The sequence below is a fragment of the Tachyglossus aculeatus genome, chromosome 1 (assembly GCF_015852505.1).
Source record: "Tachyglossus aculeatus isolate mTacAcu1 chromosome 1, mTacAcu1.pri, whole genome shotgun sequence".
Classification (NCBI taxonomy): Eukaryota; Metazoa; Chordata; class Mammalia; order Monotremata; family Tachyglossidae; genus Tachyglossus; species Tachyglossus aculeatus.
The window spans coordinates 31,113,806-31,135,002 of NC_052066.1; the positions used below are offsets into that span (position 1 = coordinate 31,113,806).

At 44.8% G+C, this 21,197-nt stretch overlaps 1 protein-coding gene across 2 annotated transcripts in view; it reads left to right on the plus strand.

The window, feature by feature from the left end:
• Positions 1 to 18,592, plus strand: part of LRRC34 (leucine rich repeat containing 34) — a 49,938-nt gene extending 31,346 nt beyond the window's left edge. The window contains exons 8-11 of one of the 2 annotated variants that reach the window (XM_038743808.1): positions 2,723 to 2,877; positions 11,179 to 11,334; positions 15,205 to 15,331; positions 18,362 to 18,592. In XM_038743808.1, the coding sequence (XP_038599736.1) occupies positions 2,723 to 2,877; positions 11,179 to 11,334; positions 15,205 to 15,331; positions 18,362 to 18,565 (642 nt within the window). In that variant the 3' untranslated portion in view covers positions 18,566 to 18,592. The remainder of the gene's footprint in view (positions 1 to 2,722; positions 2,878 to 11,178; positions 11,335 to 15,204; positions 15,332 to 18,361) is intronic. The other variant, XM_038743817.1, reaches the window with a different exon arrangement.
• The last annotated feature ends 2,605 nt before the right edge of the window (positions 18,593 to 21,197 follow it).

Sequence of the window (21,197 nt, forward strand, 5' to 3'; positions counted from 1 at the left end):
GGGATTAAAATTGTGAGCCCCCCGTGGGACAACTTGATCACCTTGTAACCTCCCCAGCGCTTAGAACAGTGCATTGCACATACTAAGTGCTTAAAAAATGCCATCATTATTATTATTCTCTCAGGCCTCTCTCCCGATAACCCAACAGACCCTAACCCTAACCCACTTCCTTCTGCATCACCCTGACTTCCTCCCTTCATTCAACCTCCCTCCCAGCCCCATAGCACATATGTATATATCATTTATTTATTTATGTATATTAATGTCTGCCTCCCGCTCTAGACTATGAGCTCGTTGTGGGCAGAGGATGTTTGTTGTTGTATTGGACTCTCCCAAGTGCTTAGTACAGTGCTTTGCACATAATAAGCGCTTAATAAATATGATTAATAATAATAATAATGGCATTTGTTAAATGCTTGCTATGTGTGAAGCACTGTTCTAAGCACTGGGGAGGATACAAGGGGATCACGTTGTCCCACGTGGGGCTCACAGTCTTAATCCCCATTTTACAGATGAGGGAACTGAGGCTCAGAGAAGTGAAGTGACTTGCCCAAGGTCACACAGCTGACATGTGGGGATGCGGGATTGGAACCCATGACCTCTGATTCCCAAGCCTGGCTCTTTCCACTGAGCCACGCTGCTTCTCTGAATGACCGAGTGAATGAATACAAGGTCATCAGATCACCGATACACAGTCTCTGCCCTACAAAAAAGTCTTATAGTCAATTTTTATTCGCCCCATACCCTCACCCCAAGACTGCGAGCTCGTTCTGGGCAGGGAATGTGTATATTTATTATTGTATTGTACTCTCCCAAGCGCTTAGTACAGTGTTCCACACACAGTAAGTGCTTAAGAAATACGACTAAGCCTAATTAGTCTGTCCTAATCCTCCTCGACCTCTCAGCTGCCTTTGACACTGTGGACCACCCCCTTCTCCTCAACACGCTATCTGACCTTGGCTTCACAGACTCCGTCCTCTCCTGGTTCTCCTCTTACCTCTCCGGTCGTTCTTTCTCAGTCTCTTTTGCAGGCTCCTCCTCCCCCTCCCATCCTCTTACTGTGGGGGTTCCCCAAGGTTCAGTGCTTGGTCCCCTTCTGTTCTCAATCTACACGCACTCCCTTGGTGACCTCATTCGCTCCCACGGCTTCAACTATCATCTCTACGCTGATGACACCCAGATCTACATCTCTGCCCCTGCTCTCTCCCCCTCCCTCCAGGCTCACATCTCCTCCTGCCTTCAGGACATCTCCATCTGGATGTCCGCCCGCCACCTAAAGCTCAACATGTCGAAGACTGAGCTCCTTGTCTTCCCTCCCAAACCTTGTCCTCTCCCTGACTTTCCCATCTCTGTTGACGGCACTACCATCCTTCCCGTCTCACAAGCCCGCAACCTTGGTGTCGTCCTCGACTCCGCTCTCTCATTCACCCCTCACATCCAAGCAGTCACCAAAACCTGCCGGTCTCCGCTCCACAACATTGCCAAGATCCGCCCTTTCCTCTCCATCCGAACCGCTACCCTGCTCATTCAAGCTCTCATCCTATCTCGTCTGGACTACTGCATCAGCCTTCTCTCTGATCTCCCATCCTCGTGTCTCTCTCCACTTCAATCCATACTTCACGCTGCTGCCCGGATTATCTTTGTCCAGAAATGCTCTGGGCATGTTACTCCCCTCCTCAAAAATCTCCAGTGGCTACCAATCAATTTGTGCATCAGGCAGAAACTCCTCACCCTGGGCTTCAAGGCTGCCCATCCCCTCGCCCCCTCCTACCTCACCTCCCTTCTCTCCTTCTACAGGCCACCCTGCACCCTCCGCTCCTCCACCGCTGATCTCCTCACCGTACCTCGCTCTTGCCTGTCCTGCCATCGACCCCCGGCCCACGTCATCCCCCGGGGCCTGGAATGCCCTCCCTCTGCCCATCCGCCAAGCTCGCTCTCTTCCTCCCTTCAAGGCCCTGCTGAGAGCTCACCTCCTCCAGGAGGCCTTCCCACACTGAGCCCCTTCCTTCCTCTCCCCCTCGTCCCCCTCTCCATCCCCCCATCTTACCTCCTTCCCTTCCCCACAGCACCTGCATATATGTACATATGTTTGTACATATTTTTTTACTCTATTTATTTATTTTATTTGTACATATCTATTCTATTTATTTTATTTTGTTAGTATGTTTGGTTTTGTTCTCTGTCTCCCCCTTTTAGACTGTGAGCCCACTGTTGGGTAGGGACTGTCTCTATATGTTGCCAATTTGTACTTCCCAAGCGCTTAGTACAGTGCTCTGCACATAGTAAGCGCTCAATAAATACGATTGATGATGATGATGATGACGACTGAATGAATGAATTTCCACTTTACAGATGCGGAAACCAAAGCTTAGAAAGATTAAGGGACTTCCTCAAGGTCACCCGGCAGGCCAGTGGCCAAGCCACCTTCTAGTCTTGTGCTGTCTACACTAAGCCGCAATAGCTGAGCAGATTTTTCTCGAGGGACAGGGTAAATCTGTCAAAAAAAGGAAGCCACTCTCCTTTTCTCAGAACCAGGAACATGCCACTCCAGTATTTTTTTTTTTTTTGGAGAGGAAACGAAGGGCATAACAGGTGCTGGAGTCCTGGAGAGGAGGTCGACGTACGTTTGAAAACCGTCACAGCAATATGTCACCAAGTTGTTGTAATGGAGAAATGTGTACGTTGAGCTGCAATCTGAATAAAATGAAGTCTCAATTTTTAGGAAGAGCCCACGGTCCACGTCAGCCATATGTTAAGAGAAAACTCCCACCTTCTTGAACTGCACATGTGCAAGCATGACATGAAGAATTTTGGTATGGAGCGGTTGTGCGACGCATTGTATCTAAACCGCAGTCTTCGATACCTGGATGTCAGCTGGTGAGAGGTTTCGATGATCTTTTTGAGACGATCTACTTGACACATTTTAGAGGATCAATCGTATTTATTGAGCGCTTACTGTGTGCAGAGCACTGGACTAAGTGCTTGGGAAGTACAAGTTGGCAACATATAGAGACAGTCCCTACCCAACAGTGGGCTCACAGTCTAAAAGGGGGCAGATAATCATCCTTCCCCCAGAAATCTCAAGACAAGTTGCCCAAAGGTCCCTGCCTTGCTTTCATGAATCCAGTCTGGTTCCATCCTGGCTACTTGGATTTAGGGTGGGACTATTCATTCGTTCAATTGTATTTACTGAGCGCTTACTGTGTACAGAGCACTGTACTAAGCGCTCGGGCGAGTCCACAAACAATAAACATTAGCTACGCACAACAAGCTCTGCACACAGTAAGCGCTCAGTAAATACGATTGATTGATTGAGCTTATATGCTACTATTTCCCCTATCCCGAACCTATTTTAATGTCTGTCTGTCCCTGTAGATTGTAACTACCTTATGGACAGGGAGCAGCGTGGCTCAGTAGATAGAGCCCAGGCTTTGGAGTCAGAGGTCGTGGGTTCCAATCGTGGCTCCGCCACTTGCCAGCTGTGTGACTTTGGGCAAGTCACTTAACTTCTCTGGGCCTCAGTTACATCACCCCCGGCCCACGTCATCCCCCGGGCCTGGAATGCCCTCCCTCTGCCCATCCGCCAAGCTAGCTCTCTTCCTCCCTTCAAGGCCCTACTGAGAGCTCATGTGTTATTCTTTTTATTTATTTTACTTGTACATATCTATTCTATTTATTTTATATTGTTAGTATGTTTGGCTTTGTTCTCTGTCTCCCCCTTTTAGACTGTGAGCCCACTGTTGGGTAGGGACTGTCTCTATATGTTGCCAACTTGTACTTCCCAAGCACTTAGTTCAGTGCTCTGCACACAGTAAGCGCTCAATAAATACGATTGATGATGATGATGATAAAATGGGGATTGAGACTGTGAGCCCCCCGTGGGACAACCTGATCACCTTGTAACTTCCCCAGTGCTTTGCACAGCACTTAATGCCATTATTATTATTATTATTATTATTATTATTACTCTCCCAAGTGCTTAGTACAGAATATACTTTAAGCGCTCAATAAACACCACTGACTGATTGATGGGTGGACCAGCCCAACCCGCTTCCATCTGGAGCAATCACTCCTAAGGCCATTGGATCCGAGGGATCGTGGCCTAGTGGATAGAACATGAGCCTGCTAGTCTGAAGGACCTGAGATCTAGTCGCAGCTCTGCCACTGGTCTGCTGTGTGACCTTGGGCAAGTCACTTAACTTCTCTGTGCCCCAGTTCCCTCATCTATAAAAAAAAGGGGGGGGGATTAAGACTGTGAGCTCGCTCTCTTCCTCCCTTCAAGGCCCTGCTGAGAACTCACCTCCTCCAGGAGGCCTTCCCAGACTGAGCCCTTTCCTTCCTCTCCCCATCGTCCCCCTCTCCATCCCCCCATCTTACCTCCTTCCCTTCCCCACAGCACCTGTATATATGGATATATGTTTGTACAGATATCTTTTAGACTGTGAGCCCACTGTTGGGTAGGGACTGTCTCTATGTGTTGCCAATTTGTACTTCCCAAGCGCTTAGTACAGTGCTCTGCACATAGTAAGCGCTCAATAAATACGATTGATTGATTGATTGATTGATTGATTACTCATTTATTTATTTTACTTGTACATATCTATTCTATTTATTTTATTTTGTTAGTATGTTTGGTTTTGTTCTCTGTCTCCCCCTTTTAGACTGTGAGCCCACTATTGGTTAGGGACTGTGTCTGTATGTTGCCAACTTGTACTTCCCAAGCGCTTAGTACAGTGCTCTGCACACAGTAAGTGCTCAATAAATATGACTGATTGATTGATTGGTTGATATGGGTCATGGACTGTATCCAACCTGATTACCATGTATCTAACCCATTGCTTAGAACACTGCCTGGCACATAGTAAGCGCTTAACTAATACAATAAAAAAAGTACCTCAGCAGGTGCCTGATGCTATCCCCAGAGAAGTGGATCCATTTCAGGATCACAAAGGTCATGGGTTCTAATCTCACCTCCACCACTTGTCTGCTGCGTCACCTTGGACATGTCACTTCACTGGGCCTCAGTTACCCCATCTGGAAAATGGGGCTTGAGACTATGAGCGCCACGTGGGACAGGGACTGAGTCCAACTCGATTGCATGTATCCTCCCCAGCGCTCAGTACAGTGCCTGGCACATAACAGATACCATCTAGAGAAGCAGCGTGGCTCAGCGGAAAGAGCAAGGGCTTTGGAGTCAGAGGTCATGGGTTCAAATCCTGGCTCCGCCAACTGTCAGCTGTGTGACTTTGGGCAAGTCACTTAACTTTTTAGACTGTGAGCCCACTGCTGGGTAGGGACTGTCTCTATATGTTGCCAACTTGTACTTCCCAAGCGCTTAGTACAGTGCTCTGCACACAGTAAGTGCTCAATAAATATGACTGATTGATTGACTGATTCTCTGTGCCCCAGTTACCTCATCTGTAAAATGGGGATGAAGACTGTGAGCCCCACGTGGGACAAACTGATCACCTTGTAGCCTCCCCAGTGCTTAGAACAGTGCTTTGCACACAGTGAGTGCTTAACAAATATCATTATTATTATTATTATTATTATCATTATCACCAAGGAAATAAAGTCACTTTTTATAGTCCATGTGGTCAAAGAATCTACAATAATTCTGAAATTAAAAATGATCACACATTAACTGAAAACGTATGTTGTGTATTAGCTTCTGTCTCCCCCTTTTAGACTGTGAGCCCACTATTGGGTAGGGACTGTCTCTATATGTTGCCAACTTGTACTTCCCAAGCGCTTAGTACAGTGCTCTGCACACAGTAAGCGCTCAATAAATACGATTGATTGATTGATTGATATGGGTCATGGACTGTATCCAACCTGATTACCATGTATCTATCCCATTGCTACCGTAATACCATAATAATAATTACGGTATTTGTTAAGTGTTTAATATGTGCCAGCCACTGCATTAAGCACAAGGGTGCATACCAGCAAATCGGGTTGGACACAGTCCCTGTCCCATATGGGGCGCTCAGTCTCCATCCCCATTTTACAGATGAGGTTGCTGAGGCACAGAGAAGTGACTTGACTTATCCAAGGTCACACAGCAGACAGGTGACAGGCTTGGGATTAGAACCCATGACCTTCTGATTCCCAGGCCCGGGGTAACCACTACACGCAGGAGCTCTATATCAGGCACTTGAGAGCAGACAATAAAAATAAAAACAATGAGTTCTCGGGGAATTTTCAATCTGGTGAGCGAGACAGGCCAACACAGAGAGCATACACACAGTGAGCACAAAAGGGAAAATGCATATACAACAGGTAGCAACAAAAGAAATAAATAACTGAATAATTGGAGTAAGCTGATATACAGGTAATAATTAAGAGTGGCTAGGGAGATAATCAAACTAGGGAGGTAGATTAGTTGGGAAGGCCTCCAAGTGCGGGCGTTTTTTACGAAATCTTTGGAGGAAACTCTCCTACCCTGTAAGGTCTTTGTGGGCAAGCACTGTTTTGAACTCTGCCCAATTTACACAGTAAATACTCAAGAAATATGATTGATTGAGGAAGAGAGGGGTGTGATTTTGTAGATGTGAAGGTCAGAGGATGTTCCAGTCAGAGTAGGGGTTGCACAAAGGATTGGAGATAGGAGGGAGTAGTTGAGGTATATTTAGGCCGATGGCTTGGGAGGGGCAAGGACAGCCAACTAGGCCGTAGCAGGAGAATAATAATAATGATGATGGCATTTATTAGGCACTTACTATGTGCAAAGCACTGTTCTAAGTGCTGGGGATTCACAAGGTGATCAGGTTGTCCCACGGGGGGCTCACAGTCTTAATCCCCATTTTCCAGATGAGGTAACTGAGGCACAGAGAAGTGAAGGGACTTGCCCAAAGTCACACAGCTGACAGTTGGCAGAGCCAGGATTTGAACCCGTGACCTCTGACTCCAAAGCCCTTGCTCTTTCCACTAAGCGGCAGGTGACGGAGACCCTCGAATCCAAGGGAATTCGGTAGGAAAAATGGGCAGCAATTTGAGGCGTACGAGGAAGCGGCTTATGCATTCAAACATTTGGGGAATATAGTCCAGGTAGTACAGGATGGATTGAAAAGAGAAGAAGCTGGAAGCAGGGGAGACCTATTAGGAAGTTGCTACCTATATGTTGCCGACTTGTACTTCCCAAGCGCTTAGTACAGTGCTCTGCACACAGTAAGCGCTCAATAAATACGATTGATTGATTGATTGATTGCTACAGTAGTCGACAGGAAGATGAGGGCTTGTTAGATTAGGGGGATGGTGAAAGGGTGGAAAGATGAAGAAACACTGGGAAGACATAACCAAGGTTGTGAGTTTCTAAAATGGAGATACTGGTGATGTTGACTGTACTGGGATAAAGAAGAGTAAATTTGGAGAGATGATGGATTCATTCTTTACGATCCTTGCAAAGTGCTGACTATCTTTTAAGCACTGTACTAAGCGCTGGGATACGGGACAATCGAGTTGGACATAGAGAAGCAGCGTCGCTTAGTGGAAAGAGCCCAGGCTTGGGAGTCAGAGGTCGTGGGTTCTAATCCCGGCTCCGCCGCTTATCAGCTGTGTGACTTTGGGCAAGTCACTTAACTTCTCTGTGCCACAGTTACCTCATCTGTAAACTGGGGGTGAAGACTGTGAGCCCCACGTGGAGCAAGCTGATCATCCTGTATCTACCCCAGCGCTTAGAATAGTGCCCGGCACATAGTAAGCGCTTAATACCATCATTATTACTATTAGTCCCTATCCCACATGGAGGTCACAGTCTAAATAGAGGGGGTAGGATTTAATTCCCATTCTATAGATGAGGCAACTGAGGCACAGGCAAGTCAAGTGACTTGCTCTAGGTCACACTGCAGACAAATGGCAGAGCTGGGATTAGAACCCAGGTCCTCTGGCTCCTAGGCCTGTGCTCTTTCCACTGTGCCGCGCTGACTTTACGGGGTCAGGCATCTACGTGAGATGTCCTGGAGGGAGGAGGAAATGAGAAGCAGTGTGGCTCAGTAGGAAAGAGCCCGGGCTTTGAGTCAGAGGTCATGGGTTCATATCCCGACTCTGCCAATTGTCAGCTGTGTGACTTTGGGCAAGTCACTTAACTTCTCTGGGCCTCAGTCACCTCATCTGGAAAACGAGGATTAAATCTGTGAGCCCCACGAGGGACAACCTGATCACCTTGTAACCTACCCAGCGCTTAGAACAGTGCTTTGCACATAGTAAGCGCTTAATAAATGCCATTATTATTATTATAAATGCCCAAAAGCAGCACGGCCTAGTGGAAACAGCGCAGGACTGGAAGTCGGGAACCTTGGGTTTCACTCCGGGTCTGCTCTGTGACTTTGGCTAAGTCACTTAACCTGCCTAGGCCTCAGTTTCCTCGGCTGGAAAACCACAACAAAATACTGCTTTCCTAGCCCATAAATTGTTGGTGGGACAGACCCTGTATCGGATCTGATTATCCTGTATCTACCCCGATGTCGAGTGCGTAAAATAACTACCTAACTTGGAGAGGCTGGATGTCAGATTACAAATCAAAACTGGTTGAGGTAGGTTAGGGAGTCCTTTGCCCTACGGAAAGCTCAACTCCTCCAGGAGGCCTTCCCAGACTGAACCCCCCTTTTCCTCATCATCAATCATCATCAATCGTATTTATTGAGCGCTTACTGTGTGCAGAGCACTGTACTAAGCGCTTGGGAAGTACAAATTGGCGACATATAGAGACAGTTCCTACCCAACAGTGGGCTCACAGTCTAAAAGGGGGAGACAGAGAACAAAACCAAACATACTAACAAAATAAAATAAATAGAATAGATATGTACAAATAAAATAAATAAATAAATAAATAAATAAATAGAGTAATAATAAATAGAGTAATAAATAGAGTAATAGAGTAATAATAATAGTATTATTATAACAATTATTATAATTATAATATATAATATAATGTAATGTAATGTAATATAATATATCATATAATTATAATAATAATAATGATAATAGTGTTTCCTCTGCTCCTCCTCTCTCCCAATCGCCCCGACTCCCATCCTCTCCTCTACCCTCCTCCCGCCCCACAGCACTTGTGTATATGTCTATATTTATTATTCTATTTATTTTATTAATGCATATATATCTGCAATTCCATTAATCTATTTTGATGCTATTAATGCCTCTCTACTTGCTTTGTTTCATTGTCTGTCTTGTCTGTCTTCCCCCTTGTAGACTGTGAGCCTGTTGTTGGGCAGGGATGGTCTCTATCTGTGGCCGAACCGTACTTTCCAAGCACTTAGTACAGCGCTCTGCAGATAGTAAGCGCTCAATAAATAGGATTGAATGAATGGAGGTGATCACCTAAACCACTTATGAGCAATGAGTTCCCCAAGAGAATAAATGTACAGTTAGAAGGGTAAAAAGAAGAATCTAGCAAAGAGCCCGGTGGGGCACTCACAATTAAAGAGTGAAAAGAGGAAGAGTCAGCAAACAGAGTGATCAGAGAGGTAGTAAGAGAACCAAGATGGGGAAACCAAGGCTGAAGAGTGTCTAGGTGATGGGAGTGATCAGAGTGTTGAGGGCAGTTATGGTCAAGGGGGGTAGGGACCGTCTCTATATGTTGCCAACTTGTACTTCCCAAGCGCTTAGTACAGTGCTCTGCACACAGTAAGCGCTCAATAAATACAATTGATTGATTGATTAGGACAGAATACAGGGCCATTCGACTTGGCCAAAAGGAGGCCATTTGAGAGATCTTGGTGAGCAGAGCCTTAGCTGATAGAAGAAAGCGCTTAGTACAGTGCCCTGCACACAGTAAGTGCTCAATAAATACGATTGAATGAAGGTTGAGAAGAAAAGTGGTGTAGAGAAAATGAAGATAATGTATACAAACTCTTCACGGAGTTTGGATAAGAATGGGAAGAAATAATAATAGTAATAATAATAGTTATGGTACTCATTAAGCACATACTAGTGCTAAGCACTGTGCTGGAATGATAGATGGAGGGGGCAACGGGGCCAAAATAAATTCTTTTGTTTGGAATGGAGTAAGATTTGAGTATGTTTGATGGCAAAGTGGAAGGAGCTAGTGGGGAGAGAGGGGGAAGATAGCAGTAAGTTGGATTGTTTTGAGAAGTGGGAGGGATTAGAAACCTCGAAGGATTGGCTATTAAGAGCCTTTGGAAGACATCCACAAGAGAGATGGTAAATAAGGAGCAGTATGTGAAGCAGCGTGGCTCAGTGGAAAGAGCCCGGGCTTTGGAGTCAGAGGTCATGGCTTCAAATCCTGGCTCCGCCACTTGTCTGCTGCGTGACTCCGGGCAAGTCACTTAATTTCTCTGTGCCTCAGTTACCTCATCTGTAAAATGGGGATTAAGACTGTGAGCCCCCCGTGGGACAACCTGATCACCTTGTAACCTCCCCAGCGCTTAGAACAGTGCTTTGCACATAGTAATCACTTAATAAATGCCATCATATTATTATTTTTATGTGGAAGTGGGAGCTGGAGAGGGACAAGGAGATGAGTAATGAGGAGGGGGGAAAGCGCCATTCCAAGATTACTACCGCTACTACTACTTCTTCAAATGCGTCGTCATTTCTGACCCAAAGTGACTCTATGGACACCCCTTCTTCGGAATCAATCAATCAATCGTATTTATTGAGCGCTTACTGTGTGCAGAGCGCTGTACTAAGCGCTTGGGAAGTCCAAGTTGGCAACATATAGAGACAGTCCTTACCCAACAGTGGGCTCACAGTCTAGAAGGGGGAGACAGAGAACAAAACCAAACATATTAACAAAATAAATAGAATAGATATGTACAAGGAAAGAATAGATATGTAAAATAAAAGCTTTACCAGAGCAGCTAGATTCTGCATCCTTCAGATTTCAATACCAATCTTGAGTTTTACGAACCTTCTTTAAACACTAAATATGCCTGCTTTTAAAAAATGTATCAAGGGTCATTTGAAACGGCTAGACTCCCCAATGTGAGGGGCTTAATTAAAAACATACCACCACAGGTGGTCCCATCTTCTGTCATAAAGTCGTTCGGGTAACGTGTATCCATGGAGTTTTCCTGGTAGAGATACAGAAGCAGTTTACCATTGCCTTTTTCCGCATTCCAAGCCTACTTCCCCACAAAACATTTTCGAATGATGAAAAATACAGATTCTTTTTCCTCTCTGTATCTAAATCTCTTTCAGTAATCAGATAACTCGTGACGGCATGAAATTTTTGGGAGAGCTACTGAAAAGGAATAAAACCCTGCAAGTTATCGATCTTTCTTCAAATCGAATAGAAGATGATGGAGCTATTTACCTTAGTGAAGCCCTTGCCTTCTATAACAGGAATCTTAAAGCGTTAGTATATTTTCAATGTTTTTTTCAAGCAGTAATCATGAAATTTGGGGGTTTCCCCTTGATTAAAAAAAAAGTAATTTCTGAGATTTGGTTTCATTAATATTTGGCTATGTCATAATTTCTCCTAACAGGCTGATTTCCCTGTAAAATAAGAGTATGGTGGTATTTTCCATCATCAATCGTATTTATTGAGCGCTTACTGTGTGCAGAGCACTGTACTAAGTGCTTGGGAAGTACAAGTTGGCAACATATACAATCCCTACCCAACAGTGGGCTCACAGTCTATTTGACCCTAGAGCTAAAAAGCTTTCTAAAGGAATATGGACAACTACAGAGTTGGTTCAAATTCATTCTTGAAAATGTACCAGAAAATTCCTTTTGCCAGTAGAATGTTTATCATGATGCTCCAAAAGACCCCGCCTCCTCCAAAGGAATACCACATGCATACCAAAGAGCACGGCTTAGCTAAATACAAAATAGCAAAAATTTTGAAGTGAGCCAATTTGGAGTACTTTGACTGTATTTGTCCTACAAAATTAATTTCAAAAGTCTAGAATCAGAGGGGCACTGCGCTACGTAGAAATAGCTGTAGATAAAAGCTTGTTGTGGGCAGGGAATGTGTATGTTTTCTGTTGTACTGTACTCTCCCATGCGGTTAGTACAGTGCTCTGCACACAGCAAGCGGTCAATAAATGACTGAATGAACTGAACGAGTGAACCCCCATTTGAAATGGTGATTGTGGGGCTTCTTAAGTGCTGACTATGAGCCTAGCACTGTACTAAGTGATGGGGTAGGTACAAGCTTTTTAAGTTATCCCAACAGGATTACTGCATCAGCCTCCTCTCTGATCACCCATCCTCGTGTCTCTCCCCACTTCAATCCATACTTCACGCCGCTGCCCGGATTGTCTTTGTCCAGAAACGCTCTGGGCATGTTACTCCCCTCCTCAAAAATCTCCAGTGGCTACCAATCAATCTGCGCATCAGGCAGAAACTCCTCACTCTCAGCTTCAAGGCTGTCCATCCATCCCCTCGCCCCCTCCTACCTCACCTCCCTTCTCTCCTTCTCCAGCCCAGTCCACACCCTCCGTTCCTCCTCCGCCGCTAACCTCCTCACCATGCCTCGTTCTCGCCCGTCCCACTGTCAACCCCCGGCCCACGTCCTCCCCCAGGCCTGGAATGCCCTCCCTCCACACATCCGCCAAGCTAGCTCTCTTCCTCCCTTCAAAGCCCTACTGAGAGCTCACCTCCTCCAGGAGGCCTTCCCACACTCAGCCCCCTTTTTCCTCTCCTCCTCCCCATCCCCCCAGCCCTACCTCCTTCCCCTCCCCACAGCACCTGTATATATTTGTCCAGATTTACTACTCTATTTATTTTACTTGTACATATTTACTATTCTGTTTTGTTAATGCTGTGCATTTAGCTATAATTCTATTTATTCTGACGACTTTGACCCCCGCCTACGTGTTTTGTTGTCTGTCTCCCCCTTCTAGACTGTGAACCCGTTGTTGGGTAGGGACCGTCTCTAGATGTTGCCAATTTGCACTTCCCAAGCGCTTAGTACCGTGCTCCGCACACAGTAAGCGCTCAATAAATATGACTGAATGAATGAAAAGGGGCAAAGCCACATTAGAAATTCTATTTATTTATATTGATGCTACTGATGCCTGTCTACTTGTTTGGCTTTGTTTTCTTGTCTGTCTCCCCCCTTTTAGACTGTGAGCCCGTTGCTGGGTAGGGATTGCCTCTATTCGTTGCCGGATTGTACCTTCCAAGCGCTTAGTACAGTGCTCTGCACATAGTAAGCGCTCCATAAATACAATTGATTGATTGATTGATTGCTCTGCACTCAGTAAACGCTCAATAAATACGATTGAATGAACCCAGGTTCCAAGACTACCAGGCTTGTGCTGTTTCCACTAGGCCACAGTGCTTCTCACTTACTATGCATTATGCATTCATTCATTCATTCATTCAATCATATTTATTGAACGCTTACTGTGTACTAAGCGCTTGGGAGAGTACACAATATAGTAAGCAGAAACATTCCCTGTCCTCAACGAGTTTACAGTCCAAGTTGCATTGTGCTTAAGCGCTGGGTAGAAATAAGAAAATCAAATTAGACACCGTCCCTGTCCCACATGTGGCTCAGTCCCTGAGGGAGGGCAAACAAATATTTAATTTCCATTTTACAGATTCATTCATTCATTCAGTTGTATTTATTGAGCGCTTACTGTGTGCAGAGCACTGTACTAAGCGCTTGGGAAGTACAAGTCAGCGACATATAGAGACGGTCCCTACCCAGCAACAGTTACAGATGAGGACTCTGAGTCATAAGGAAGTTACACAACAGGCAAATGGCACAGCTGGTGCCTCAACTCTCGGCCCCGTGGCTCTTTCTTCCAGAGCACCATGGCTCAGTGGAAAGAGCCCGGGCTTGGGAGTCAGAGGTCGTGGGTTCTAATCCCGGCTCCGCCGCTTGCCAGCTGTGTGACCTTGGGCAAGTCACTTCACTTCTCTGTGCCTTAGCTACCTCATCTGTAAAATGGGGATGAAGACCGGGAGCCCTACATAGGACAACCTGATTACCTTGCATCTACCCAGTGTGGCTCAGTGGAAAGAGCCCGGGCTTTGGAGTCAGAGGTCATGGGTTCAAATCCCGGCTCCACCAATTGTCAGCTGTGTGACTTTGGGCAAGTCACTTCACTTCTCTAGGGACTGTCTCTCTATGTTGCCAACTTGTACTTCCCAAGCGCTTAGTACAGTGCTCTGCACACAGTAAGCGCTCAATAAATACGATTGATTGATTGATTGATTGTCTGGGCCTCAGTTCCCTCATCTGTAAAATGGGGATGAAGACTGTGAGCCCCACGTGGGACAACCTGATCACCTTGTAACCTCCCCAGTGCTTAGAACAGTGCTTTGCACATAGTAAGTGCTTAATAATTGCCATCATTATTATTACCCCAGCGCTTAGAACAGTGTTGTGCACATAATAAGCGCTTAACAAATACCAACATTATTATTATTCTACTATGCCACACTGCCATCCTAAATGAATCAATCAATATTTGTTGACACTTACTATCAATCAATCAATCGTATTTATTGAGCGTTTACTGTGTGCTGAGCACTGTACTAAGCGCTTGGGAAGTCCAAGTTGGCAACATATAGAGACGGTCCCTACCCAACAACGGGCTCACAGTCTAGAAGGGGGAGACAGAGAACAAAACCAAACATATTAAACCAAACATGCAAAGCACCTTACTAAGCACCTGGGAGAGTACAACAGGATTAGCAGGCACATTCCCTGCCCATAACAAACTCAGTCTGAATACACTAGAAGACATTCTAACTTTGAGTAAAGAAATGTTCATATCTATGGCTAATAATTTTTTATGGCATTTATTAAGCGCTTACTACGTGCAAAGCACTGTTCTAGGCGCTGGGGAGGTTACAAGGTGATCAGATTGCCCCACGGGGGGCTCACAGTCTTAATCCCCATTTTACAGATGAGGGAAATGAGGCAGCGCTTAGAACAGTGCTTCAGCGCTTAGAACAGTGCTTTGCACATAGTAAGCACTTAACAAATACCATCATCATTATTATTATTATTATTAAGTGACTTGCCCAAAGTCACACAGCTGACAATTGGCAGAGCCTGGATTTGAACCCATGACCTCTGACTCCAAAGCCCGGGCTTTTTCCACTGAACCACGCTGCTTCTCCAGTAATTATGAAGCATTCTGAAGACTAACACTTTAAAAGATTTAATCACCTGAGTCATGTACTCGTTAACCCATGAATTCCAGAACTGTGGGAGAATCCTTAGTTTCTTGTGTAATTAACATTCTAATTGTTTCTCCTTAGCTTAGCAGTGGGAAGCAACAAAATCAGTGGAAAAGGCCTAGGAGCTCTTTCAAAAGCAATGAAAACAAATCACACTCTTTCCAATATCTACATATGGGGAAACACACTTGACGAAGCTACTTGTTTGGTAAGCATTTTCTCTGTCAAAGATCTTTTCGCGTTCATGAAAACTCCTGACCGACACACCAAAAGCAGATATGAATTGACTATGCAGTTTTCACAGTGCCAGATTTTAAAATTGGGGCAGAATTTGATGCAACCCTGTTCTCTTGGGCGGCAAAAAGTTTAGAGTTGTGTGATCAAAATGTCTATCCATACATTTTTGCTTATATTTATGACCAACACACCAAAAACAGATATGAATTGACTATGCAGTTTCCACAGTGCCAGCTTTTTAAATTTGGGCAGAATTTGATACAGTACTGTTCTCTTGGGCGGCAAAAAGTTTAGAGTTGTGTGATCAAAATGTCTATCCACACATTTTTGCTTATATTTATAATCTTGGCGTGGAACTAAATGCTGTGCAGAATAACGATCCATTTAATGCTAGAGACTGCCCGCTACTTCGAAATTTTAGCTGCTTCAAAAATTATTATAAGCAAGACATACTGGGTAACAGTCTACAACCACAAGAAAACATTAAAATTTGGGGGAGAAATCCCAAATATTAATCTTTCAATGAACCGATCGTATTTACTGAGCGCTTACTATACGCAGAGCACTGTACTACGCCCTTGGGAGAGTACAATATAACAGAGGTGGTAGACACATTCCCTGACCACAGTGAGTTTATAGTCTACAGTGGGAGACAGACGATATGAATCAATCAATCAATCATATTTATTGAGCGCTTACTGTGTGCAGAGCACTGTACTAAGCGCTTGGGAAGTCCAAGTTGGCAACATATACAGACAGTCCCTACCCAACAGTGGGCTCACAGTCTAGAAAGGGGAAATTACAGATTACTGATATGTTTTTAAGTGCTGTGGGTCTGGGGAGCTCATCTGACTTGTATAACAAGTCTTAATTTGTACTAGTGCTTGTTTTTCCTTATACTCTAGAACATAAGAAAAAGAGGACATGTGAAGCAACAAATTACCTTTATAGGTTAAAATGTATATATAAGGAAAATATTAGAGGCTTGCATCATCAAAATTTACTAAAACGCTCCCTGGAAAATCCCACCAAGAAAAGGCAACAAATTAATGATAGCCTAAACTATCATCATCATCATCATCAATCGTATTTATTGAGCGCTTACTATGTGCAGAGCACTGTACTAAGCGCTTGGGAAGTACAAATTGGCAACATATAGAGACAGTCCCTACCCAACAGTGGGCTCACAGTCTAAAAGGGGGAGACAGAGAACAAAACCAAACATACTAACAAAATAAAATAAATAGAACAGATATGTAAGCAACATGGCTCAGTGGAAAAAGCCCGGGCTCTGAAGTCGGCGGTCATGGGTTCAAATCCCGGCTCCGCCATCTGTCAGCTGTGTGACTTTGGGCAAGGCACTTAACTTCTCTGGGCCTCGGTGACCTCATCTGTAAAATGGGGATTAAAACTGCCAGGGGGACAACCTGATTACCTTGTAACCTCCCCAGCGCTTAGAACGGTGCTTTGCACATAGTAAGCGCTTAACAAATACCATCATTATTAAACTGCTAAACACCATTTGCTCAGCAAGAGAGGCGCCCAGACCCCCTTGAGAATATCAGTGTTGTTCTTTGCGTAACCTACCACACTGAAAATTACGTTTAGGGTTTTCAAACGCTAAGCACAATGGCTCAGACCTTAGGAAGACTTTTTTTTTCCCCCCCATTTTTTAAATGGGTCCGGCCATTACATTTTAAAGAATAAATAGGGACACTCTCGGAAAGATCTCAGATACTAAAATCAACATGGCGTGCAACAGCAGGGACGCTTACGTAAATTAGCAATGCACAGCTGCTGACCTACTGTTAAAAATGAAAGGGATGAGATGATTCACGAAAATCAATATTAATCAATCAATCAATCGCATTTATTGAGCGCTTACTGTGTGCAGAGCACTGTACTAAGCGCTTGGGAAGTACAAGTTGGCAACATATAGAGACGGTCCCTACCCAACAGTGGGCTCACAGTCTAGTAGACGTAGAGAATTAAGGAGTGACAAGAAGCGGCATGGTGCAGTAGAGAACCGGCCTGGAAGTCGGAAGGTCATGGGCTCTAATCCTGACTCTGCCACTTGTCTGCCGTGTGACCTTAGGCAAGTCACTTCACTCCTCTGTGCCTCGGTTACCTCACCTGGAAAATGGGGGCTGAGAATTTGAGCCTCACGTGGGACGGCTGTGATCATCATCATCATCAATCGTATTTATTGAGCGCTTACTATGCGCAGAGCACTGTACTAAGCGCTTAAGAGCTTAGATCAACTGTGATCTACTTAAGAGATCAACTTAAGAGCTGTGATCAACCCAATTGGCTTGTATCCACCCAGCACTTAGTACAGTGCTTCTCACGTAGTAAGTGCTAAACAAACACCATAATTATCATTATTAACTTTAGTAGTAATAGCATTTATTAAGTACTTTATGTGGGCAGAGCCCTGAGAAAGAGTATAGAGATGAGAGTCAGCCACACCCCGTCCCTTGAGGGGCTCACAACTTTACTGGACATTATCATCATCATCAATCGTATTTATTGAGCGCTTACTATGTGCAGAGCACTGTACTAAGCGCTTGGGAAGTACAAGTTGGCAACATATAGAGACAGTCCCTACCCAACAGTGGGCTCACAGTCGAAAAGGAGGAGACAGAGAACAAAACCAAACATACTAACAAAATAAAATAAATAGAATAGATATGTACAAATAAAATAGAGTAAAAAAATATGTACAATTAATAATAAGTGACATTAATGTCACTTGGAATGGTCTGAAAACAATTAAAGATGTTGCCAACTTGTACTTCCCAAGCGCTTAGTCCAGTGCTCTGCACACAGTAAGCGCTCAATAAATACAACTGAATGAATGAATGAAAGAGCTCTCAGGCATGATTATTGGAATAAAAATGCTCAAATTAAAGCACTTAAAACCTGCCACTTGTAAAACACCAAAGAGACAGGCATCTTCCCGCCACAATTCTAAATTATTATCTTTTGTTGAAAATCCTAGGCATTTTCAGACCTAATTGAAACGGGGCGGCTGAGACTGGAGCATACCGATGTGGAACCATACGTAGTGGATGGGCAAGTTTATCTTTCTGAGCTCTCCCACGGCATCAAGAAGCATTATTACTGGACACCCAGTTTTGGAGAAATTGATGGCCCGGCATCTAACGCGGGTTTTGCCATAACGCCAACAGCTCAGCATCTGTGAAACCTTCTTAAAATCGTTTTTGCCTTGCCTCATCTGTTTTGTTTTCAAGCAGCGTGGCGTAATAGGAGTCAGAAGGTTATGGGTTCTAATCCTGCCTCCACCACTTACCTGCTGCGTGAATCGGGCAAGTCACTTTATTTCTCTGGGCCTCAGTTCCCTCATCTGTAAAACGGGGATTAAGACTGTGAGCCCCACGTGGGACAACCTGATCACCTTGTATCTATCCCAGCGTTTAGAACGGTGCTTTGCACGTAGTAGGCGCTTAACAAATACCATCACTATTATTATTATTATTATTATTTTGTTCCACCTTTATAAAGTGCCCATTTAGGAGGGGTGTCTAAGAAGCTACTGATAATCAGTGAGGATAGAATTCGTTAGATTGCACGGTATCTAAAGTAAGGAGTGGATAATAATAATAATAATAATAATAATAATAATAATGGCATTTGTTAAGCGCTTACTACGTGCAAAGCACTATTCAAAGCGCTGGGGGGGATACAAGGTGATACGGTCGTCCCACATGGGGCTCACAGTCTTAATCCCCATTTTACAGATGTGATCCCTGAGGCTCAGAGAAGTTAAGTGGCTTGCCCAAGGTCACACAGCAGACATGTGGTGGAGCTGGGAATAATGATAATAATAATGGTGGCATTTCTTAAGCGCTTACTATGTGCAAAGCACTGTCCTAAGCGCTGGGGAGTCTACAAGGTGATCAGGTCGTCCCACGGGGGGCTCACAGTCTTAATCCCCATTTTACAGATGAGGGAACTGAGGCCCGGAGGATGATGATGACGGTATTTGTTAAGCGCTTACTATGTGCAAAGCACTGTTCTAAGCGCTGGGGAGGTTACAAGGTGACCAGGTTGTCCCATGGGGGGGCTCACAGTCTCAATCCCCATTTTCCAGATGGATCCCTGGATCCCTCATTTCCTAAAAACACTCCAAGCACATATACGTTGCCAACTTCTACTTCCCAAGCGCTTAGTACAGTGCTCTGCACACAGTAAGCGCTCAATAAATACGATTGATTGATAAAGCACAACCTTGCCGCAGCTCGCTTTGGCCACACCAGCCCCACTGCAGAAGAAGGAACCAATAATCATAATAATTACGATCGGTGTGGTACTTGTTAAGTGCTTACGATGGGCCAAGCACTGTACTAAGCGCTGGGTTAGAGACAAGATAATGGGGTCTCTCAGGAACACCTATTCTAACTAGGAAGGAGGCTAGGTTTTAGAATCCCCATTTTACAGATGAGGTAGCTGAGGCACAGAGAAGGTAAATGACTTGTCCAAGGTCACACAGCAGACAAGTGACGGAGCCAGGATTAGCAGCCAGATCCTCTGAGTCCCAGGCCTGGCCTGTGCTCTTTCCACTAGGGCACTAATAATAATAATAATGACGGCATTTATTAAGCGCTTACTATGTGCAAAGCACTGTTCTAAGCGCTGGGGAGGTTACAAGGTGATCAGTTTGTCTCACGGGGGGCTCACCGTCTTCATCTCCATTTTCCAGATGAGGGAACTGAGGCCCAGAGAAGTGAAGTGACTTGCCCAAGGTCACCCAGCTGACAAGTGGCGGAGTCTGGATTTGAACCCATGACCTCTGACTCCAAAGCCCGGGCTCTTTCCACTGAGCCGCGCTGCTTCACTATACCACGATCCCATGACTTGAAGAATTGTGTCCAATCTGATAAATGTGTATCTACCCCAGCACTTAGTACAGTGCCTGGAACATAGTAAGTGCTCAACAAATACCACAATTATGACTGTACCCTGAGGACAGAATTAGAATGGGCTCCCGGGATACATTTCCCAGTGTATACAGCATAGGCTTAGGAGTCCGAAGAATGATAATAATAATAATAATAATAATGGCATTTATTAAGCACTTACTATATGCAAAGCACTGTTCTAAGCGCTGGAGAGGTTAAAAGGTGATCAGGTTGTCTCACGTTAGGCTCACAGTCCTAATCCCCATTGTACAGATGAGGGAACTGAGGCCCAGAGAAGTTAGGTGACTTGCCCAAAGTCACACAGCTGACAATTGGGCTCTAATCCAACTTGTTGCCGACTTGTACTTATGTTGCCAACTTGTACTTCCCAAGCGCTTAGTACAGTGCTCTGCACACAGTAAGCGCTCAATAAATACGATTGATTGATTGATTGATCCCAGCCCCACCACTTATCTGCTGTGTGACTTCAGGCAGCGTGGCTCATTGGAGAGAGCCCGGGCTTTGGAGTCAGAAGTCATGGGTTCAAATCCCAGCTCCGCCACTTGTCAGCTGTGTGACTTTGGGCAAGTCACTTCACTTCTCTGGGCCTCAGTTACCTCATCGGTAAAATGGGGATGAAGACTGTGAGCTCCCTGTGGGATAACCTGATCACCTTATTATCTCCCCAGTGCTTAGAACAGTGCTTTGCACATAGTAAGCGCTTAGAAAATGCCATCATTATTATTATTATTATTATTATTAAGTCACTTAAAAACTTCTCTATGCCCCATGTAGCATTCATACTTCCAGTCGTATTTATTTGGGAAGCAGCATGGCTCAGTGGAAAGAGCCCGGGCTTTGGAGTCAGAGGTCATGGGTTCAAATCCCAGCTCCGCCACTTGTCAGCTTTGTGAC